General features: G+C 40.7%; 4 protein-coding genes across 6 annotated transcripts; all 4 read left to right on the forward strand.

The window, feature by feature from the left end:
* Nucleotides 1-225: 225 nt before the first annotated feature.
* LOC113140101 (endonuclease domain-containing 1 protein-like) lies at nucleotides 226-3,474 on the forward strand. Its single transcript, XM_026323840.2, has 4 exons — nucleotides 226-821; nucleotides 1,541-1,658; nucleotides 1,834-2,187; nucleotides 2,420-3,474. Exons 3-4 carry the CDS (start codon nucleotides 1,870-1,872, stop codon nucleotides 3,029-3,031), a joined length of 930 nt encoding a protein of 309 aa, XP_026179625.1. The 5' UTR covers nucleotides 226-821; nucleotides 1,541-1,658; nucleotides 1,834-1,869; the 3' UTR covers nucleotides 3,032-3,474.
* A 423-nt stretch (nucleotides 3,475-3,897) lies between these two features.
* On the forward strand, nucleotides 3,898-6,438 carry LOC113140197 (endonuclease domain-containing 1 protein-like). Its single transcript, XM_026323987.1, has 4 exons — nucleotides 3,898-3,973; nucleotides 4,825-4,938; nucleotides 5,039-5,386; nucleotides 5,619-6,438. The coding sequence occupies exons 3-4, from the start codon at nucleotides 5,075-5,077 to the stop codon at nucleotides 6,213-6,215; spliced, it is 909 nt and encodes a 302-aa protein (XP_026179772.1). The 5' UTR covers nucleotides 3,898-3,973; nucleotides 4,825-4,938; nucleotides 5,039-5,074; the 3' UTR covers nucleotides 6,216-6,438.
* Nucleotides 6,439-8,101: 1,663 nt separating this feature from the next.
* LOC113125382 (tyrosine-protein kinase Tec-like) lies at nucleotides 8,102-9,159 on the forward strand. The gene is made up of 5 exons (XM_026298785.2): nucleotides 8,102-8,122; nucleotides 8,228-8,292; nucleotides 8,405-8,523; nucleotides 8,622-8,779; nucleotides 9,018-9,159. The coding sequence occupies exons 1-5, from the start codon at nucleotides 8,102-8,104 to the stop codon at nucleotides 9,099-9,101; spliced, it is 447 nt and encodes a 148-aa protein (XP_026154570.1). The 3' UTR covers nucleotides 9,102-9,159.
* Nucleotides 9,160-10,466: 1,307 nt separating this feature from the next.
* LOC113140020 (endonuclease domain-containing 1 protein-like) lies at nucleotides 10,467-17,154 on the forward strand. 3 transcript variants are annotated; one of them, XM_026323746.2, is made up of 4 exons: nucleotides 10,467-10,550; nucleotides 11,439-11,560; nucleotides 11,781-12,128; nucleotides 16,244-17,154. In XM_026323746.2, the coding sequence occupies exons 3-4, from the start codon at nucleotides 11,817-11,819 to the stop codon at nucleotides 16,862-16,864; spliced, it is 933 nt and encodes a 310-aa protein (XP_026179531.1). In that variant the 5' UTR covers nucleotides 10,467-10,550; nucleotides 11,439-11,560; nucleotides 11,781-11,816; the 3' UTR covers nucleotides 16,865-17,154. The 3 variants fall into 3 exon arrangements, with proteins under 3 accessions (XP_026179531.1, XP_026179539.1, XP_026179525.1); XM_026323754.2 differs by having other exon boundaries at nucleotides 10,493-10,550; nucleotides 11,487-11,560; XM_026323740.2 differs by lacking the exons at nucleotides 10,467-10,550; nucleotides 11,439-11,560; nucleotides 11,781-12,128 and adding exons at nucleotides 15,345-15,482; nucleotides 15,658-16,011 and having other exon boundaries at nucleotides 16,244-17,108.
* The last annotated feature ends 73 nt before the right edge of the window (nucleotides 17,155-17,227 follow it).

A 17,227-nucleotide genomic window follows, 5' to 3' on the forward strand; every position in this document is an offset into this window, starting at 1 on the left:
TGATTGATATGTATGTTCACATTATTTTAGCAAATAAAAAACTGCTGATTCTTCAGACCTGCTTGTTCTGCCTGGTCCATTTTTCCCTTCAGAGCCGACAATCAGCCTGATCAGACTGATTTGTTTTGTTTGTCTCATTGTCTGCTGCTCATCAGCTGCAGCTCTCTGTTCATTATGTCTTCAGGAAGAATTCAGTATGAGAGAAACAAGAAGAGAAAGAGTCTTTAGAAACCACAGTGACACCAACTTCCTCATCTCTGTTAGCAAAAGCATTGAAACCTGCCACAAAACAAACCCACTCTGTTCACTCTGCTCCTACTTTCATGCTCTTCCCTCCTTTGCACAGTAAAACGTTTTGTTTGAGTGAAGAGCATGTGATATGATTGACTGGTCAGTTTTTTAGTCTTAATTGATCTAAAACATATGTGGAATTACTTCTGTTTAAGAGACTCAGCACTAACAACTATGACATATAAATGAAGTGGGGAGGAAAGTACGTAAGTAAATATTCTTCACACCACTGCTGTTACCAGAGCTTCTGCTTTTGACACCACAGCTACAACAAATTCTAACATTAACATTAGAAAAACTGTGACAGCTTCAGTTCACAGCTCCACCTGCAGTCTCTTCACAGGAGTAAAATGTGTATTTATCGCTACATTAGTCAAATCACTACAGGTTTCTAACAACACACATTGATGCTGCTGCCTCAGTGCTTCTGTGCAGCAGTGTCAGATGGAGAGGGGTGTTTGTGCACGAGCAGCCGTGCATAAACAGCTCGGAAAGGAAGACCCCACACCCCCACCATGATGGAACCACAGGTATGTTTTCCTCCTGAGGCTTATTCTACTGATTACTGTTAATACTACGTTGGGGTTGTTTGGGTTGTTCTATGACAAAGTCAGACAATGTAATATGTTGTTATGTTCATGCAATATGTTTGTTTATGTTGTTTTAATTAAGTAGGAACATAAACCACATGGTTACTTTGGAACAAATACCTGGTAGTTTCATGATAATCAGTGTCACTGACTGTTCCAACTTTTGCAGCTTGAAGGAAACAGGAACATGTGGGATAACAAATACAAGAACCAGGCCACTAACAAAGACTATGATATGATTATAAACAAATATGGCCGAGGCCATTTATTTCCATCTTTGATAAAAGTGATAAAATCTCAACATTCACCCTGACAAACATTGTTCCCCAAGATTTGGACTGTGGTCCAGATAAAGGTCTAAATTCAGCTGATGTCAAAGCTGTTTAGTAGAGAAATCTCTAACATCTCAAATATCTTCATAAATATCTCAGACCTGCAGGATTTTAATACAGGCCTAATTCACTTTAGCTGCTTTAAACAAACACACACCACAAACTGCATATTAAAAACACTAACAGCCTGATTTCATCTGGTGTTTGTGCATTTCTCTGTAGACAGGGTGACAGGTTTGTTGACCATAAATAGGCAGCGTTTAATGTGCTTCCTTATAATATGAAAAAAAAACAAACCCACATACGTGTCGTCCCCCAAAACCACAGATCAGAGACAACAGATAAAAGGCAAAGCGTCTTAGAGAGAACAGACAGAAGACAGAGACACATCAGGAGAGAACCGTGGACAGACCTGTGCCAACGAAGACGAAGCTGAGAGATCCAGGTAAGAGATGAAGAGGTGATGTACTTTGTATTCAGCTGGTTTTCCTGCTACATTTCCAACTTTCCTCAAGTGGAGGAGGAATTTTTACTGTTTAATGTCAAGCTGAGTGTAAAAGTTTGCATCCAGTAATTTTGTGTTACAATATCTTAATAAAGTCCCTTTGTTTTCTCCTCAGATCAGAAAACACAGTGTGACGAGGACTTACCTGAAGATGTGGTGTCTGCGCCCCCTCTCTGTCCTCCTTCTCCTGTTCACTGTTCCCACAGGAAGTGAAGTGGTGCGGTCGATGTCTGACTGTTCTGACTTTCTTCTTCACAAATCTCCACCCCACATCCCAGGGATCCTGCCGAGAGGTAAAATCCTGGACAACAAACGATACAAACCCATCTGTCAGACTTATGAGAACGTGAGAAGGTTTGTGACTCTCTACGACACCAAGAACAAGATTCCAGTGTTTTCTGCTTACAAGTACAGGGGGGTGAAAAAAAATGTAAGAAGACCAAATGTCCCTTGGAATATAGAGCCACAGGTAGGTTTGTCTTTGTCTGATGCATATTGAATTAATACACATATGTATTTACAGTCCTGTTAACTACTAATACTACCAATATTAATGATAACACTAAACAGTGGTACTGTAGAGCCATGACAGTAGTTGGACAGATCAGCATTGACTCTGACCTGATGTTGTAGTCAAATAATGAGGGAGCCTTTGATTTACTAACACTCAGCCTCACTAACTCACCTTCCAACTCTAACAGCTCGAGAACAGACAAGGTGATAAGAACATGGGCCGTGAAACAACAGGGATGACCTACACCCACCAGGCTCAGGACAAAGATTACAAAGGCACAAACTTTGACCGAGGCCATTTATTTCCATCTTCTCATGCCTTTGATGAAAAGGATAAAATCTCAACATTCACCCTGACCAACGCTGTTCCACAAGCAAAAACATTCAACAATGGCAGCTGGAATAGAATGGAGAACTGCACAAAATGTGTTATGGACAAATACTGTAAAAACAAGAACGGTGTTATTGAAGGTTTCGTAGTGATCGGAGCACAGCCAGGAGAGAAGAAACTCAACAACAAGGTGAACATCCCCAAAATGCTCTGGTCTGCATTCTGCTGTTACAGTGGTGAGAAGAAGAAGTGGTTAGCAAGTGCACACTGGGGCAAAAACATTGCAGATTCTGCCTCTGACAAATATATGCAGACAAAGACTTTAGAACAGCTCTATGATGAACTGGGAATTGGGGTTTTTCGTTCAAAATACTGTCCTTGGAAGGAAACTGTTGCTGGACTCTACCAACGACTGAATGAGGCTAATTCAAACTGCAAGTGTCCTCCAAGCTACAGCATCAGGCTGTAGCTGATAAATGCTTTTCTTTTTATTTGCTCCTGCTTGATGAAAGTTTTTTGTTTTGTGATATTTCACATTTCTCTGATTTGAGATTTCACTGAGGTGAAAAACATCGTGTGATATTTTGATCATTTCATAACATTTTCTACCTTTGAATTATTTTACTGCTGATTTAGGCTTCAGATGGACTCAGTCTGCTCATGACTGATCAGTTATTGATTCATTCAGTCTAGATAAGTGATTGATCATATCTGATGTATCGATTATTGCTCAGCTCTGATCTGCATTGAATTATTCATCGATTACTGCTGTGCTAATGTTTAATTGACTGGTTTGTGATTGGGATTGTTCAGCTCACAGATGATGTGATCTGGATGGAAATCTGTTTTCACATTTGATTGATATGTATGTTCACATTATTTTAGCAAATAAAAAACTGCTGATTCTTCAGACCTGCTTGTTCTGTCTGGTCCATTTTTCCCTTCAGAGCCAATAAAACTGCAGGTGCAGTATTTACAGTATTTGCAACATATCAGTAGGAAAAGGTGAAGTATTATCTATATAACCACAGTAGAAGTGAAAGTATTATTCAGCAGGTCATGTACAGGTGGTGGGTGTAATAACCAAAGTCCTAATAAGTGTATTATTAGCAGGAATAGGAGACGTCTACAGGGAGAGGAGCCAGTGACTCCTACAGGGATGAGTCTGAGCAGATTTTATTTCATTTATATTAAGTGTTGTAAATTCCTTACAGCTACTGTTATTATTATTAATATAACTTTGATTTTAGTCAGGCATTGTTTGAGCAGTCCATGGTCCTCGAAGGATAATTAGCAGGTATCTTATCAGACAGCTAGGGGTCCTAAAGACCACGAGAGAGAGACTGGGAACATTCAGTGCAGTGACTGTGTAAATTCCTCCTTCAGTTACAGAGATTGTGCTCGTGAAGAAGTAAGTTGCTAGTGACATGTATACATGGAGAAAATGTTTGTTCCCTTTGTATCCTCTTGCTGGGTAGCAGTAACGTTATGTGTGTTAAAGTATTAGCCAGAAATATGGCATTCATGTGTATTAATTAAGTTAATTAATGAATTAGTAGTCCTGTGTTCGTACTGACGTTATGACGTACTTGTGTTTGAGTTGAACTAATGTCTATATAGAGCCAGTCAGGTGGCAGATCTGTACAATTATTATGCGTCTGTATCTTTATTGTTGCAGATACCAGTCTCTATACAATACTTACCTGCCCTATACGACCAGTGTACAAGTAGATCACAACACTGATTTGATTCTTTTTAACTGTTTTCTCCCTTTTGGTTTTAGCTGCTCTTTTTTCAGCATATGTGAAGCACTTTGGCTGATTTAATATCATGTCACATGTGTTAAATAAGTCACTTTTGATCGACTGATGAAGGAGCTGGGCAGCAGGCAGTTCGGTGATGCTGAGGCTCAGCACAAAGTGGCCATCAGGGCCATGAGTCAGGGAAACGTATTCAGAGGAAAAATAAAGGAGCAGAGACACTGACCTCTGCTGGGGACTAATGTGAACTGCAGCAACACGACCACAGAGTATAGAAAGATTTGGACTGTGGTTCAGATAAAGGTCTAAATTCAGCTGATGTCAAAGCTGTTTAGTAGAGAAATCTCTAACATCTCAAATATCTTCATAAATATCTCAAACCTGCAGGATTTTAAAACAGACCTAATTCACTTTAGCTGCTTTAAACAAACACACACCACAAACTGCATATTAAAAACACTAACAGCCTGATTTCATCTGGTGTTTGTGCATTTCTCTGTAGGTTTGTTGACCATAAATAGGCAGCGTTTGTTGTGCTACAGACAGAAGACAGAGACACATCAGGAGAGAACCGTGGACAGACCTGTGCCAACGAAGACGAAGCTGAGAGATCCAGGTAAGAGATGAAGAGGTGATGTACTTTGCTGTGGGTGTGTCCTACCAGGTGAGTGAACATGTGACTGATCAGGTGCTCAGTCCCTTTGTTTTCTCCTCAGATCAGAAAACACAGTGTGACGAGGACTTACCTGAAGATGTGGTGTCTGCGCCCCCTCTCTGTCCTCCTCCTCCTGTCCACTGTTCCCACAGGAAGTGAAGTGGTGCGGTCGATGTCTGACTGTTCTGACTTTCTTCTTCACAACTCTCCACCCAACATCCCAGGGATCCTGGAGGACGGCAACATCCTGGACCAGAACAGATACAAACCCATCTGTCAGACTTATGAGAACATGAGAAGGTTTGTGACGCTCTACGACACCAAGAACAAGATTCCAGTGTTTTCTGCTTACAAGTACAGGGGGGATGGAGGAAGCAAACCCAACATCCACTGGAAGATAGAGCCACAGGTAGGTTTGTCTTTGTCTGATGCATATTGAATTAATACACACATGTATTTACAGTCCTGTTAACTACTAATACTACCAATATTAATGATAACACTAAACAGTGGTACTGTAGAGCCATGACAGTAGTTGGACAGATCAGCATTGACTCTGACCTGATGTTGTAGTCAAATAATGAGGGAGCCTTTGATTTACTAACACTCAGCCTCACTAACTCACCTTCCAACTCTAACAGCTTGAGAACACACAAGGTGATAAGAACATGGGCCGTGAAACAACAGGGATGACCTACACCCACCAGGCTCAGGACAAAGATTACAAAAACAAAGAAAAACTTGCCCGAGGCCATTTATTTCCACACAATCATGCATTAAATGAAACAGATAAAAGGTCTACCAACACCCTGACCAACATTGTTCCACAAGCAGAACAATTCAACAGTGGCAGCTGGAGTAACATGGAGAACTGTGTCAAATGTGTTATGGACAAATACTGTAAAGACAACAACGGTGTTCCTGAAGGTTTCGTAGTGACTGGACAACAGCCAGGCAACAACAAACTCAACAACAAGGTGAACATCCCCAAAATGCTCTGGTCTGCGTTCTGCTGTTACAGTGGTGAGAAGAAGAAGTGGTTAGCAAGTGCACACTGGGGTGACAATGTTCCAGATGGCTTCAAACCTAAATATCTACAGACAAGAACTTTGGCTGAACTACAAAACCTTGACTCAGGGTTTCAGGTGTTTCCCAAAACACAGTGTCCTCTCGATGAAACTGTTAAAGAATTTTACCCAGACCTTGATAAAAGTTGTCAATGTCCACCTCCAGCTTAAACCACATCTGCTCCTCCCACAGGTAACTATAGAGGGAGAGTTACTTTATTCTGCCCTAAGATCCATAAAAACGCTGATTGTAACTTCTCTCCTTTGAGAAACATCTTCTGCCACTGAAACTCTGTCTCTGCTGCTTGAACCTATTTTAAATCTGCTGTTGAGACAAGGAGCAGTCAGATTCCTGATTGTGTCTCCCTGTTTATCCACATAGTCAATGATGCTTTTAGAGCTTTCCACATGAAAATTGAACTGATTATTGTCCAGATGTGGTTGTTTTGCATTTTGGATTTACAAATCTGATTAACAAGCTGTTCTGCCATCATTTCTTCATGTGTGCTACTGATTTTAAAATGTCTTCTACCACTGGTTTGCAGCTCACACACAATAAAATCAATTCAATCACTAATTTGTGTCAAACTGATTTAAATTCTGTTGAAAACCAGCAGGTCCTGTGTTGAATTCTTGTTGGACAGCTTCAGTTTGCTTCCAGAGAAAAAAACTGGCTGAGAAAGTAAAACATTTTCCATAATCAAAGAATATTCTATTCAATTCAATTCAAATTAGTTTTATTTGTATAGCGCCAAATCACAATACAAATCATCTCAAGGCACTTTACAAAAACAAAAAAACCCAACAAATCCCTTATGAGCAGCACTTGGTGACAGTGGAGAGGAAAAACTACCTGTAACGGAAGAAAAAACCTCCAGCAGAACCAGGCTCAGTTTGGGCGGCCATCTGCCTCGACCGGTTGGGGTGAGTGGATAGAGGAGAGAGAAAAGAACAGCAACAATAAACAACAAATAGACACTGCAGGTTGGTGGGATAGTAATGAGTTACAGTAATCTAGCCTTGAGGTAACAAATGCATGGACTAGTTTTTCTGCGTCATTTTGAGACAGGATGTTCCTAATTTTGGAAATGTTGCGCAGGTGAAAGAAGGCAGTTCGAGAGATTTGTTTTATGTGTGAGTTAAAGGACATGTCCTGGTCAGAAATAACTCCATGGTTTTTCACAGTAGTGCTGGAGGCCCCAGGACTATGCCATCTAGAGTAGCTATAATTTTAGAAAAGTTATTGCTGAGGTTTTAAGGCCCAAATACAATAACTTCTGTTTTCTCTGAATTTAAAAGTAGGAAGTTACTGGTCACTCAGGCCTTTATGTCAGTTAGACACACTTGAAGTCCAGAGATAGAGATAGAATAGAGATAGATACAACTGAGTGTCATCTGCATCCAATCCTATTTATCGGACAGATTCCAGTTTGTTCATGTCCATGATGAACCTTCCACACGCACAAAAGTTAGTTATGGAGTTCCACAAGGCTCTGTGCTAGGACCGATACCGTTCACCCTGTACATGCTTCCTTTAGGCAATGTCATTAAGAAGCACTCTATTAATTACCACTGCTATGCAGATGACACTCAGCTGTATCTATCTCTGTTCTATCTCTATCTCTGGACTTCAAGCGTGTCTAACTGACATAAAGGCCTGGAGTTCCACACAAGGCCTGGAGTTCCACACAATGATCATAAAGTCAGTGAAGAATGAGCACATTTTCTTTTAACTTCACTTTTCACAAAAGTTTGAACCAACCAAGGTCAAAAGTTTTAGTTTAACTCTTTAAAGATTTAGATTTCTCTAAACAAAGTCCCCTGGTCGATAAGAATCCAGATCAGAGAAGACCCGAGCTAATAATCACATATCATTTGTTAGTAATGACCTGACATGCAAAGGGAAAAGCTTAAACAGCAGAAATCGGTTTCACTCACTTGTTGAGTTTTAGAGGCTATTTCCTTAAAACACCATCTGCTCTTCTTCTCTTCTCTAAACGTACAGTACTACTTATTCCCCTAAAAAGACTGGACATTAACCTACCAAGGCTGTGAAGATGAGAGCTGAGGGCTCTGAAGTTAGTTAGATAGTCTGTCTGCAGTGTAAGATAAAGTTTGTTCTGCAAACTTTGTGTGTCTCATGGTTATTTTTTCTGTTGGTTCCTTCTGTGTCTCCTCTGAAGGCTGCCAGGAACTGTCTGGTGAACGAGAATCTGGTAGTGAAGGTGTCTGACTTCGGCATGGCCAGGTACAGGTTTGACTCCCTCATATTTACCCCACGACTGTCCTCTTGCCAGCAGTTTGGTGCAAAGACTTAAATGTGTTGTGGAGTCTCATGTTAAAGTGTGTGTGTGATGTAAATATGTGTTAGACAACCAGTACACCAGTTCATCCGGTGCTCAGTTTCCCGTGAAGTGGTCGCCTCCTGAAGTCTTTAACTTCTGCAAATACAGCAGCAAGTCGGACGTCTGGTCCTACGGTGAGCAGGCTTCCATGGCCCATCATCAGTTTTAGCAGAATCATAAAAGAAACGATCAAACATCACTGTCGTATGGTCTCTACTATTTGTGTGTCCAGGTGTGTTGATGTGGGAGGTTCTTACAGAGGGTCGCATGCCATTCGAACAGCATCAGAACCACCAGGTGGTTTCCTTGGTAACCCAGGGTCACCGTCTCTACCGACCCAAAAAGGCCACGTTCGCCATCTACGACATAATGCAGCTGTGCTGGCACGAGGTGTGTAGCAGTAGATGCAGTGAGAACGTTTAATGAATTATTTCTTAAGAATCTGATAATCCTCAGGTGAGTTTTGAGACGTTCCCCTCCCCACTAAAATTCAAACGCATCACAAAAGCAAGATGGCGGCCTGTCCATTTGTGGTATTTTGGCAGGAAGTGGTGACACGTCGTCCATCTTTACCTGCGGTCTGTGGTTTCACCTGGCTCAGTATCTGAACTCTGTGTCGTCCCTGCAGAGACCAGAGGAGCGTCCGTCCTTTTCTCAGCTTTGCATGATGATCTCCAACACCCTGGAGGGCGAGGCCACGCCCACAAACTGACCAATCAGCTGCTTCCATCATCCACCATGTTCCTGCTCCATGACTTTGGTAACTGGCCCTTTCCAAATGTGGTATGGTGTCAGTTCTGTGAAGGACAACATGGAGAACATGAGGCAACAGTGCTTGGACCGTCTGTAACTGACCAGTCAGATTTGTTAATCCAGTCATTTCAGATCTGCTACAGCACTGACAGTGGGGAGAACTGGATCTCCAGTCCATGAAGCTCAGGTGTGTCCTGGGCCCGCCCACTGGGACGAGGGCAGGATGTCAAAGATGTGTTGAAACATTTGAAGCCACAATATGAACCTTACTTTTCGTTCTAATAAGGACTCACCTGTGTGAACGGATCCTGTGACTGTTCGATCATCACACCTGGTCATTAACAACCAGCCAAAATCTGTTTCCATGTTACTTCCATATGCACATTAATATTAAATAATACTTATAGTTTGATCAGATGAGTCTGTAGCATTCAGTACAACAGTACAATGGAGGATCACTGAACAGAGGAAAAGGAACCAGAGTGAAATGAGAACTGTGCTAAACTGTCAAGACAAGAGCATGTTTCCCTGTTCACGTATTTGTTTTTTAAATCTTTCAAATGTGAAATAAAGGAATCAGAAAATCTGACTGTGCAAAAGTTCTTATTTTTCATGGTAGAAAAAAGGAGAAACTTTGTCCAGAATTCTTAGAACTGTTGGAGCAAGTTCCTCGTTTTGTGTAGGAGCCACAGGAACTGAGAAGAATAATCGTATAAGGTTCATACCCAGAGGTTCCTTAGGTCACACAGAAAATCTTCTGGTGTTAAACCAACTCAGACTATGAATTTAACCTCAGGTCGTGTTTATGTGTCCACTGCTCACATATGAACATTAATTTGATTTTGTCCACACTAACTCAGTGCAGCACCAACAACCACAATTCTTACAGGTCAATTTTCAGAAACACAAAATAACTCACAAATGGACTGAAGCTGAAGTCCAGGCCACCTACGTGACGGAGCAGAGCTAAACATGAACATTTACAGCAGCGTTTTAAACGTGTTGAACAAGTGACGTCTATACAGGAACCATCAGCTGCCTCATTAAAGCTGCAGTAAAGCAGGAATGGTACATAATTGTTTCTATGAGACCAGGACGTCTCTCTGTTGATTAAAAAACATTATCCCATGCTGCTTTTTTTTAACTCAATTCTAAAACCATGATCAAATCAGAGGAAAACTCTGTAACTGAGGGTCCACACACTGTCCACAGACTGTGGTTTCCTGTAAATGTCTGGGTTTGACCATTAGACCAGTCAGAGAAACTGAAAGTTAAAAAAGATATTGGAGGTGGGAACTGCTCCAGCGAATATAAAAACTTCATCCACAGCTCTGGTTCATTACTGAGGAACTGAGGATTCACAAAAGTCGATTTTCTGTCCGTGCAGATTTAACGACACACTTGGATGGTAAGTTATTCTCGGTATATTTTCTAATTTATTGGGGAATCTGCTTTATCACTATTGAAAATCAAATCTAATGATTTTTAACTTTTAAAAACAGAGGTGGAAAGTAGAGCATTTCTGTCCTTGGGCTGTGTCGTTTTATGCAACGTTTACTTCACTTATGTACCGTTTACTTCTCTTAGAAACACTGTGGTTATTCAGTAGATTACAACATTAAGAATATGTGGAGTTTCACATTAAACACATTTAGATCATAAACCTCAACACATTGTTAAAGTTTAAATCAGTATTTTGGCAAATTTTAACATTTGACATTTGGTGTCATGGATTTTCTTCAATTTTAATCAAGTGATATGAATTCGTGTGCAGACCGACCTATCATGTAAAGACTCTTCAGAGTGAATTAATGTATTTGTTCGCTGATCACTGACTTAACCCTTTACTGCACGTTGCTACTCTGAGGGAACAAAAAACAGTCCAGTCCCCACTTCCCAAGTTTCATGCACTGCTTCTTGTATTTACTCTTGCAAATGCATTAAGACATAGTCTATAATGTCAGTCCAGTAAGAGTGGATGTGATTTTTAATTCTCTTTTTATTTATGTTTTTAGTAAAAGCATAAAAAGTATTTCAGTGCACGTTCTACTATGTGTGGTTGTGTCTGAGATAAACATCGAATTTGAAAACAGATGAAAGCCGAGCAAATGTCAAAGCTGTTTAGTAGAGAAATCTCTAACATCTCAAATATCTTCATAAATATCTCAAACCTGCAGGATTTTAAAACAAACCTAATTCACTTTAGCTGCTTTAAACAAACACACACCACAAACTGCATATTAAAAACACTAACAGCCTGATTTCATCTGGTGTTTGTGCATTTCTCTGTGGACAGGGTGACAGGTTTGTTGACCATAAATAGGCAGCGTTTGTTGTGCTACAGACAGAAGACAGAGACACATCAGGAGAGAACCGTGGACAGACCTGTGCCAACGAAGACGAAGCTGAGAGATCCAGGTAAGAGATGAAGAGGTGATGTACTTTGCTGTGGGTGTGTCCTACCAGGTGAGTGAACATGTGACTGATCAGGTGTTCAGCTGATTTTCCTGCTACATTTCCAACTTTCCTCAAGTGGAGGAGGAATTTTTACTGTTTAATGTCAAGCTGAGTGTAAAAGTTTGCATCCAGTTATTTTGTGTTACAATATCTTAATAAAGTCCCTTTGTTTTCTCCTCAGATCAGAAAACACAGTGTGACGAGGACTTACCTGAAGATGTGGTGTCTGCGCCCCCTCTCTGTCCTCCTCCTCCTGTCCACTGTTCCCACAGGAAGTGAAGTGGTGCACTCGATGTCTGACTGTTCTGAATTTCTTCTTCACAAATCTCCACCCAACATCCCAGGGATCCTGGAGGACGGCAACATCCTGGACGTCAAACGATACAAACCCATCTGTCAGACTTATGTGGACGAGAGAAGGTTTGTGACGCTCTACGACACCGAGAACAAGATTCCAGTGTTTTCTGCTTACAAGTACAGGGGGGATGGAGGAAGCAAACCCAACGTCAACTGGAAGATAGAGCCACAGGTAGGTTTGTCTTTGTCTGATGCATATTGAATTAATACACATATGTATTTACAGTCCTGTTAACTACTAATACTACCAATATTAATGATAACACTAAACAGTGGTACTGTAGAGCCATGACAGTAGTTGGACAGATCAGCATAGACTCTGACCTGATGTTGTAGTCAAATAATGAGGGAGCCTTTGATTTACTAACACTCAGCCTCACTAACTCACCTTCCAACTCTAACAGCTCGAGGACAGACAAGGTGATAGGAACATGACCCATGAAACAACAGGGATGATCTACACCCACCAGGCTCAGGACAAAGATTACAAAAACAAAGAAAAACTTGACCGAGGCCATTTATTTCCACACAATCATGCATTAAATGAAATAGATAAAAGGTCTACCAACACCCTGACCAACATTGTTCCACAAGCAGAAAAATTCAACAAAGGCAGCTGGAATAACATGGAGAACTGTGTCAAATGTGTTATGGACAAATACTGTAAAGACAACAACGGTGTTCCTGAAGGTTTCGTAGTGACTGGACAACAGCCAGGCAACAACAAACTCAACAACAAGGTGAACATCCCCAAAATGCTCTGGTCTGCGTTCTGCTGTTACAGTGGTGAGAAGAAGAAGTGGTTAGCAAGTGCACACTGGGGTGACAATGTTAAATCTAAAGACAAATATCTACAGATGAAAACTTTGGAAGAACTCTATGATACACTGAGCAGTGAGGGCTCAAGATTTGATTTGTTTCCCAGTAAGTGTCCTCCCAATAAAACTGTTAAAGAATTTTACCCAAACCTTGATACAACTTGCCCATGTCAATCAAAAGCGTAAACCACATCTGCTCCTCCCACAGGTAACTATAGAGGGAGAGTTACTTTATTTCTGTCCTAAGATCCATAAAAACACTGATTGTAACTTCTCTCCTTTGAGAAACATCTTCTGCCACTGAAACTCTGTCTCTGCTGCTTGAACCTATTTTAAATCTGCTGTTGAGACAAGGAGCAGTCAGATTCCTGATTGTGTCTCCCTGTTTATCCACATAGTCAATGATGCTTTTAGAGCTTTCCACATGAAAATGGAACTGATTATTGTCCAGATGTGGTTGTTTTGCATTTTGGATTTACAAATCTGATTAACAAGCTGTTCTGCCATCATTTCTTCATGTGTGCTACTGATTTTAAAATGTCTTCTACCACTGGTTTGCAGCTCACACACAATAAAAATCAATTCAATCACTAATTTGTGTCAAACTGATGTAAATTCTGTTGAAAACCAGCAGGTCCTGTGCTGAATTCTTGTTGGACAGCTTCAGTTTGCTTCCAGAGAAACAAAACATTTTCCATAATCAAAGAATATTCAATTCAATTCTATTCAGTTTTATTTGTATAGCGCCAAATCACAATACAAATCATCTCAAGGCACTTTACAAAAACAAAAAAAACAACAATTCCCTTATGAGCAACACTTGGTGACAGTGGAGAGGAAAAACTACCTGTAATGGAAGAAAAAACCTCCAGCAGAACCAGGCTCAGTCTGGGCGGCCATCTGCCTCGACCGGTTGAGGTGAGTGGATAGAAGAGAGAGAAAAGAACAGCAACAATAAACAACAAATAGACACTGCAGGTTGGTGGGATAGTAATGAGTTACAGTAATCTAGCCTTGAGGTAACAAATGCATGGACTAGTTTTTCTGCATCATTTTGAGACAGGATGTTCCTAACTTTGGAAATGCTGCACAGGTGAAAGAAGGCAGTTCTACAGATTTGTTTTATGTGTGAGTTAAAGGACATGTCCTGGTCAGAAATAACTCCAAGGTTTTTCACAGTAGTGCTGGAGGCCCCAGGGCTATGCCATGTAAAGTAGCTATAATTTTAGAAAAGTTATTGCTGAGGTTTTTAGGCCCAAATACAATAACCTCTGTTTTCTCTGAATTTAAAAGTAGTAAGTTACTGGTCATCCAGGCCTTTATGTCAGTTAGACACGCTTGAAGTCCAGAGATAGAGATAGAACAGAGATAGATACAGCTGAGTGTCATCTGCATAGCAGTGGTAATTAATAGAGTGCTTCTTAATGACATTGCCTAAAGGAAGCATGTACAGGGTGAACAGAATCGGTCCTAGCACAGAGCCTTGTGGAACTCCATAACTAACTTTTGTGCATGTGGAAGGTTCATCGTGGACATGAACAAACTGGAATCTGTCCGATAACTAGGATTGGAGCCATTTTAACGCTGTTCCTCTGATACCAGTCACATGCTCCAGTCTCTGTAATAAGATGTTGTGGTCAATAGTGTCGAATGCAGCACTAAGGTCTAGGAGGACAAGTATAGAAACAAGTCCATTATCAGAGGCTAAGAGAAGATCGTTGATGACTTTTAACAGTAACAGTATCAGTAACATTAACAATATCAATTAAATAACCTACACACAGCTGCAGAAAAAAGAAAACCTGCTGCTCATCAGCTGCAGCTCTCTGCTCATTATGACTTCAGGAAGAATTCAGTACAAGTGAAGGATAAAACAACCAATGGTCTCAGATTAGTCTGATACAGAAAATAAAGTCAGTACCAGGAAAATAAAAACTCATGTTAAACCTGTAACATTAACACACATTGTCCAGGTTAACTCAATATTCAGTTTCTGTGCATCAAACAGGAAAAATGACTCAGGCTGTGGTTTTTCTACAACGTTGATGAGAAACAAGAAGAGAAAGAGTCTTTAGAAACCACAGTGACAACAACACCTTTATGTTTGTTGTCCACAGGAAACTGCTGAACCTGAGAATAAAAACTAAATATCACACATTAACTCAGCTATAAGTCTCTTCACTAAATTCACCAGTAAAAGATCCTTGTTCGTGCTGAATTCTTCCTGGACCAGGAGCTGAAACAGTTTGATGTTAGAAAGATTTGGACTGTGGTTCAGATAAAGGTCTAAATTCAGCTGATGTCAAAGCTGTTTAGTAGAGAAATCTCTAACATCTCAAATATCTTTATAAATATCTCAAACCTGCAGGATTTTAAAACAAACCTAATTCACTTTAGCTGCTTTAAACAAACACACACCACAAACTGCATATTAAAAACACTAACAGCCTGATTTCATCTGGTGTTTGTGCATTTCTCTGTAGACAGGGTGACAGGTTTGTTGACCACATATAAGCAGCGTTTGTTGTGCTTCCTCATAATATGAAAAAAAAACAAACCCACATACGTGTCGCCCCCCAAAACCACAGATCAGAGACAACAGATAAAAGACAAAGCCTCTCAACAGAAGAACAGACAGAAAACGGAGACACATCAGAAGAGAACCGTGGACAGACCTGTGCCAACGAAGACGAAGCTGAGAGATCCAGGTAAGAGATGAAGAGGTGATGTACTTTGTATTCAGCTGGTTTTCCCGCTACATTTCCAACTTTCTTCAAGTGGAGGAGGAATTTTTACTGTTTAATGTCAAGCTGAGTGTAAAAGTTTGCATCCAGTTATTTTGTGTTACAATATCTTAATAAAGTCCCTTTGTTTTCTCCTCAGATCAGAAAACACAGTGTGACGAGGACTTACCTGAAGATGTGGTGTCTGCGCCCCCTCTCTGTCCTCCTCCTCCTGTCCACTGTTCCCACAGGAAGTGAAGTGGTGCAGTCGATGTCTCACTGTTCTGACTTTCTTCTTCACAACTCTCCACCCCACATCCCAGGGATCCTGGAGAACGGCAACATCCTGGACAACAAACGATACAAACCCATCTGTCAGACTTATGTGGACGAGAGAAGGTTTGTGACTCTCTACGACACCGAGAACAAGATTCCAGTGTTTTCTGCTTACAAGTACAGGGGGGTGGAAGAGAATGTAAGAAGACCAAAAAAAAACTGGAAGATAGAGCCACAGGTAGGTTTGTCTTTGTCTGATGCATATTGAATTAATACACATATGTATTTACAGTCCTGTTAACTACTAATACTACCAATATTAATGATAACACTAAACAGTGGTACTGTAGAGCCATGACAGTAGTTGGACAGATCAGCATGGACTCTGACCTGATGTTGTAGTCAAATAATGAGGGAGCCTTTGATTTACTAACACTCAGCCTCACTAACTCACCTTCCAACTCTAACAGCTCGAGGACAGACAAGGTGATAGGAACATGGGCTGTGAAAAAAGAAGGATTAACTACAGCCACCAGGCTCAGGACAAAGATTACACAAATGAAGAAAACTTTGACCGAGGCCATTTATTCCCCTGCTCTTATGCATTTAGTAAAGATGATAAAATCTCAACATTCACCCTGACCAACATTGTTCCACAAGCAGGAACATTCAACAATGGCAGCTGGAACAGAATGGAGAACTGTATCAAATGTGTTATGGACAAATACTGTAAAAACAAGAACGGTGTTCTTGAAGGTTTCGTAGTGATCGGAGCACAGCCCAACAACAACAACAACAAACTCAAAAACAAGGTGAACATCCCCAAAATGCTCTGGTCTGCTTTCTGCTGTTACAGTGGTGAGAAGAAGAAGTGGTTAGCAAGTGCACACTGGGGCAAAAACATTGCAGATTCTGCCTCTGACAAATATATGCAGACAAAGACTTTCGAACAGCTCTATGATGAACTGGGAATTGGGGTTTTTCGTTCAAAATACTGTCCTTGGAAGGAAACTGTTGCTGGACTCTACCAACGACTGAATGAGGCTAATCCAGACTGCAAGTGTCCTCCAAGCTACAGCATCAGGCTTTAGCTGATAAATGCTTTTCTTTTATTTGCTCCTGCTTGATGAAAGTTTTTTGTTTTGTGATATTTCACATTTCTCTGATTTGAGATTTCACTGAGGTGAAAAACATCGTGTGATATTTTGATCATTTCATCACATTTTCTACCTTTGAATTATTTTACTGCTGATTTAGGCTTCAGATGGACTCAGTCTGCTCATGACTGATCAGTTATTGATTCATTCAGTCTAGATAAGTGATTGCTCATATCTGATGTATCGATTATTGCTCAGCTCTGATCTGCATTGAATTATTCATCGATTACTGCTGTGCTAATGTTTAATTGACTGGTTTGTCATTGGGATTGTTCAGCTCACAGATGATGTGATCTG

This window comes from Mastacembelus armatus, chromosome 18, assembly GCF_900324485.2.
Source record: "Mastacembelus armatus chromosome 18, fMasArm1.2, whole genome shotgun sequence".
Classification (NCBI taxonomy): Eukaryota; Metazoa; Chordata; class Actinopteri; order Synbranchiformes; family Mastacembelidae; genus Mastacembelus; species Mastacembelus armatus.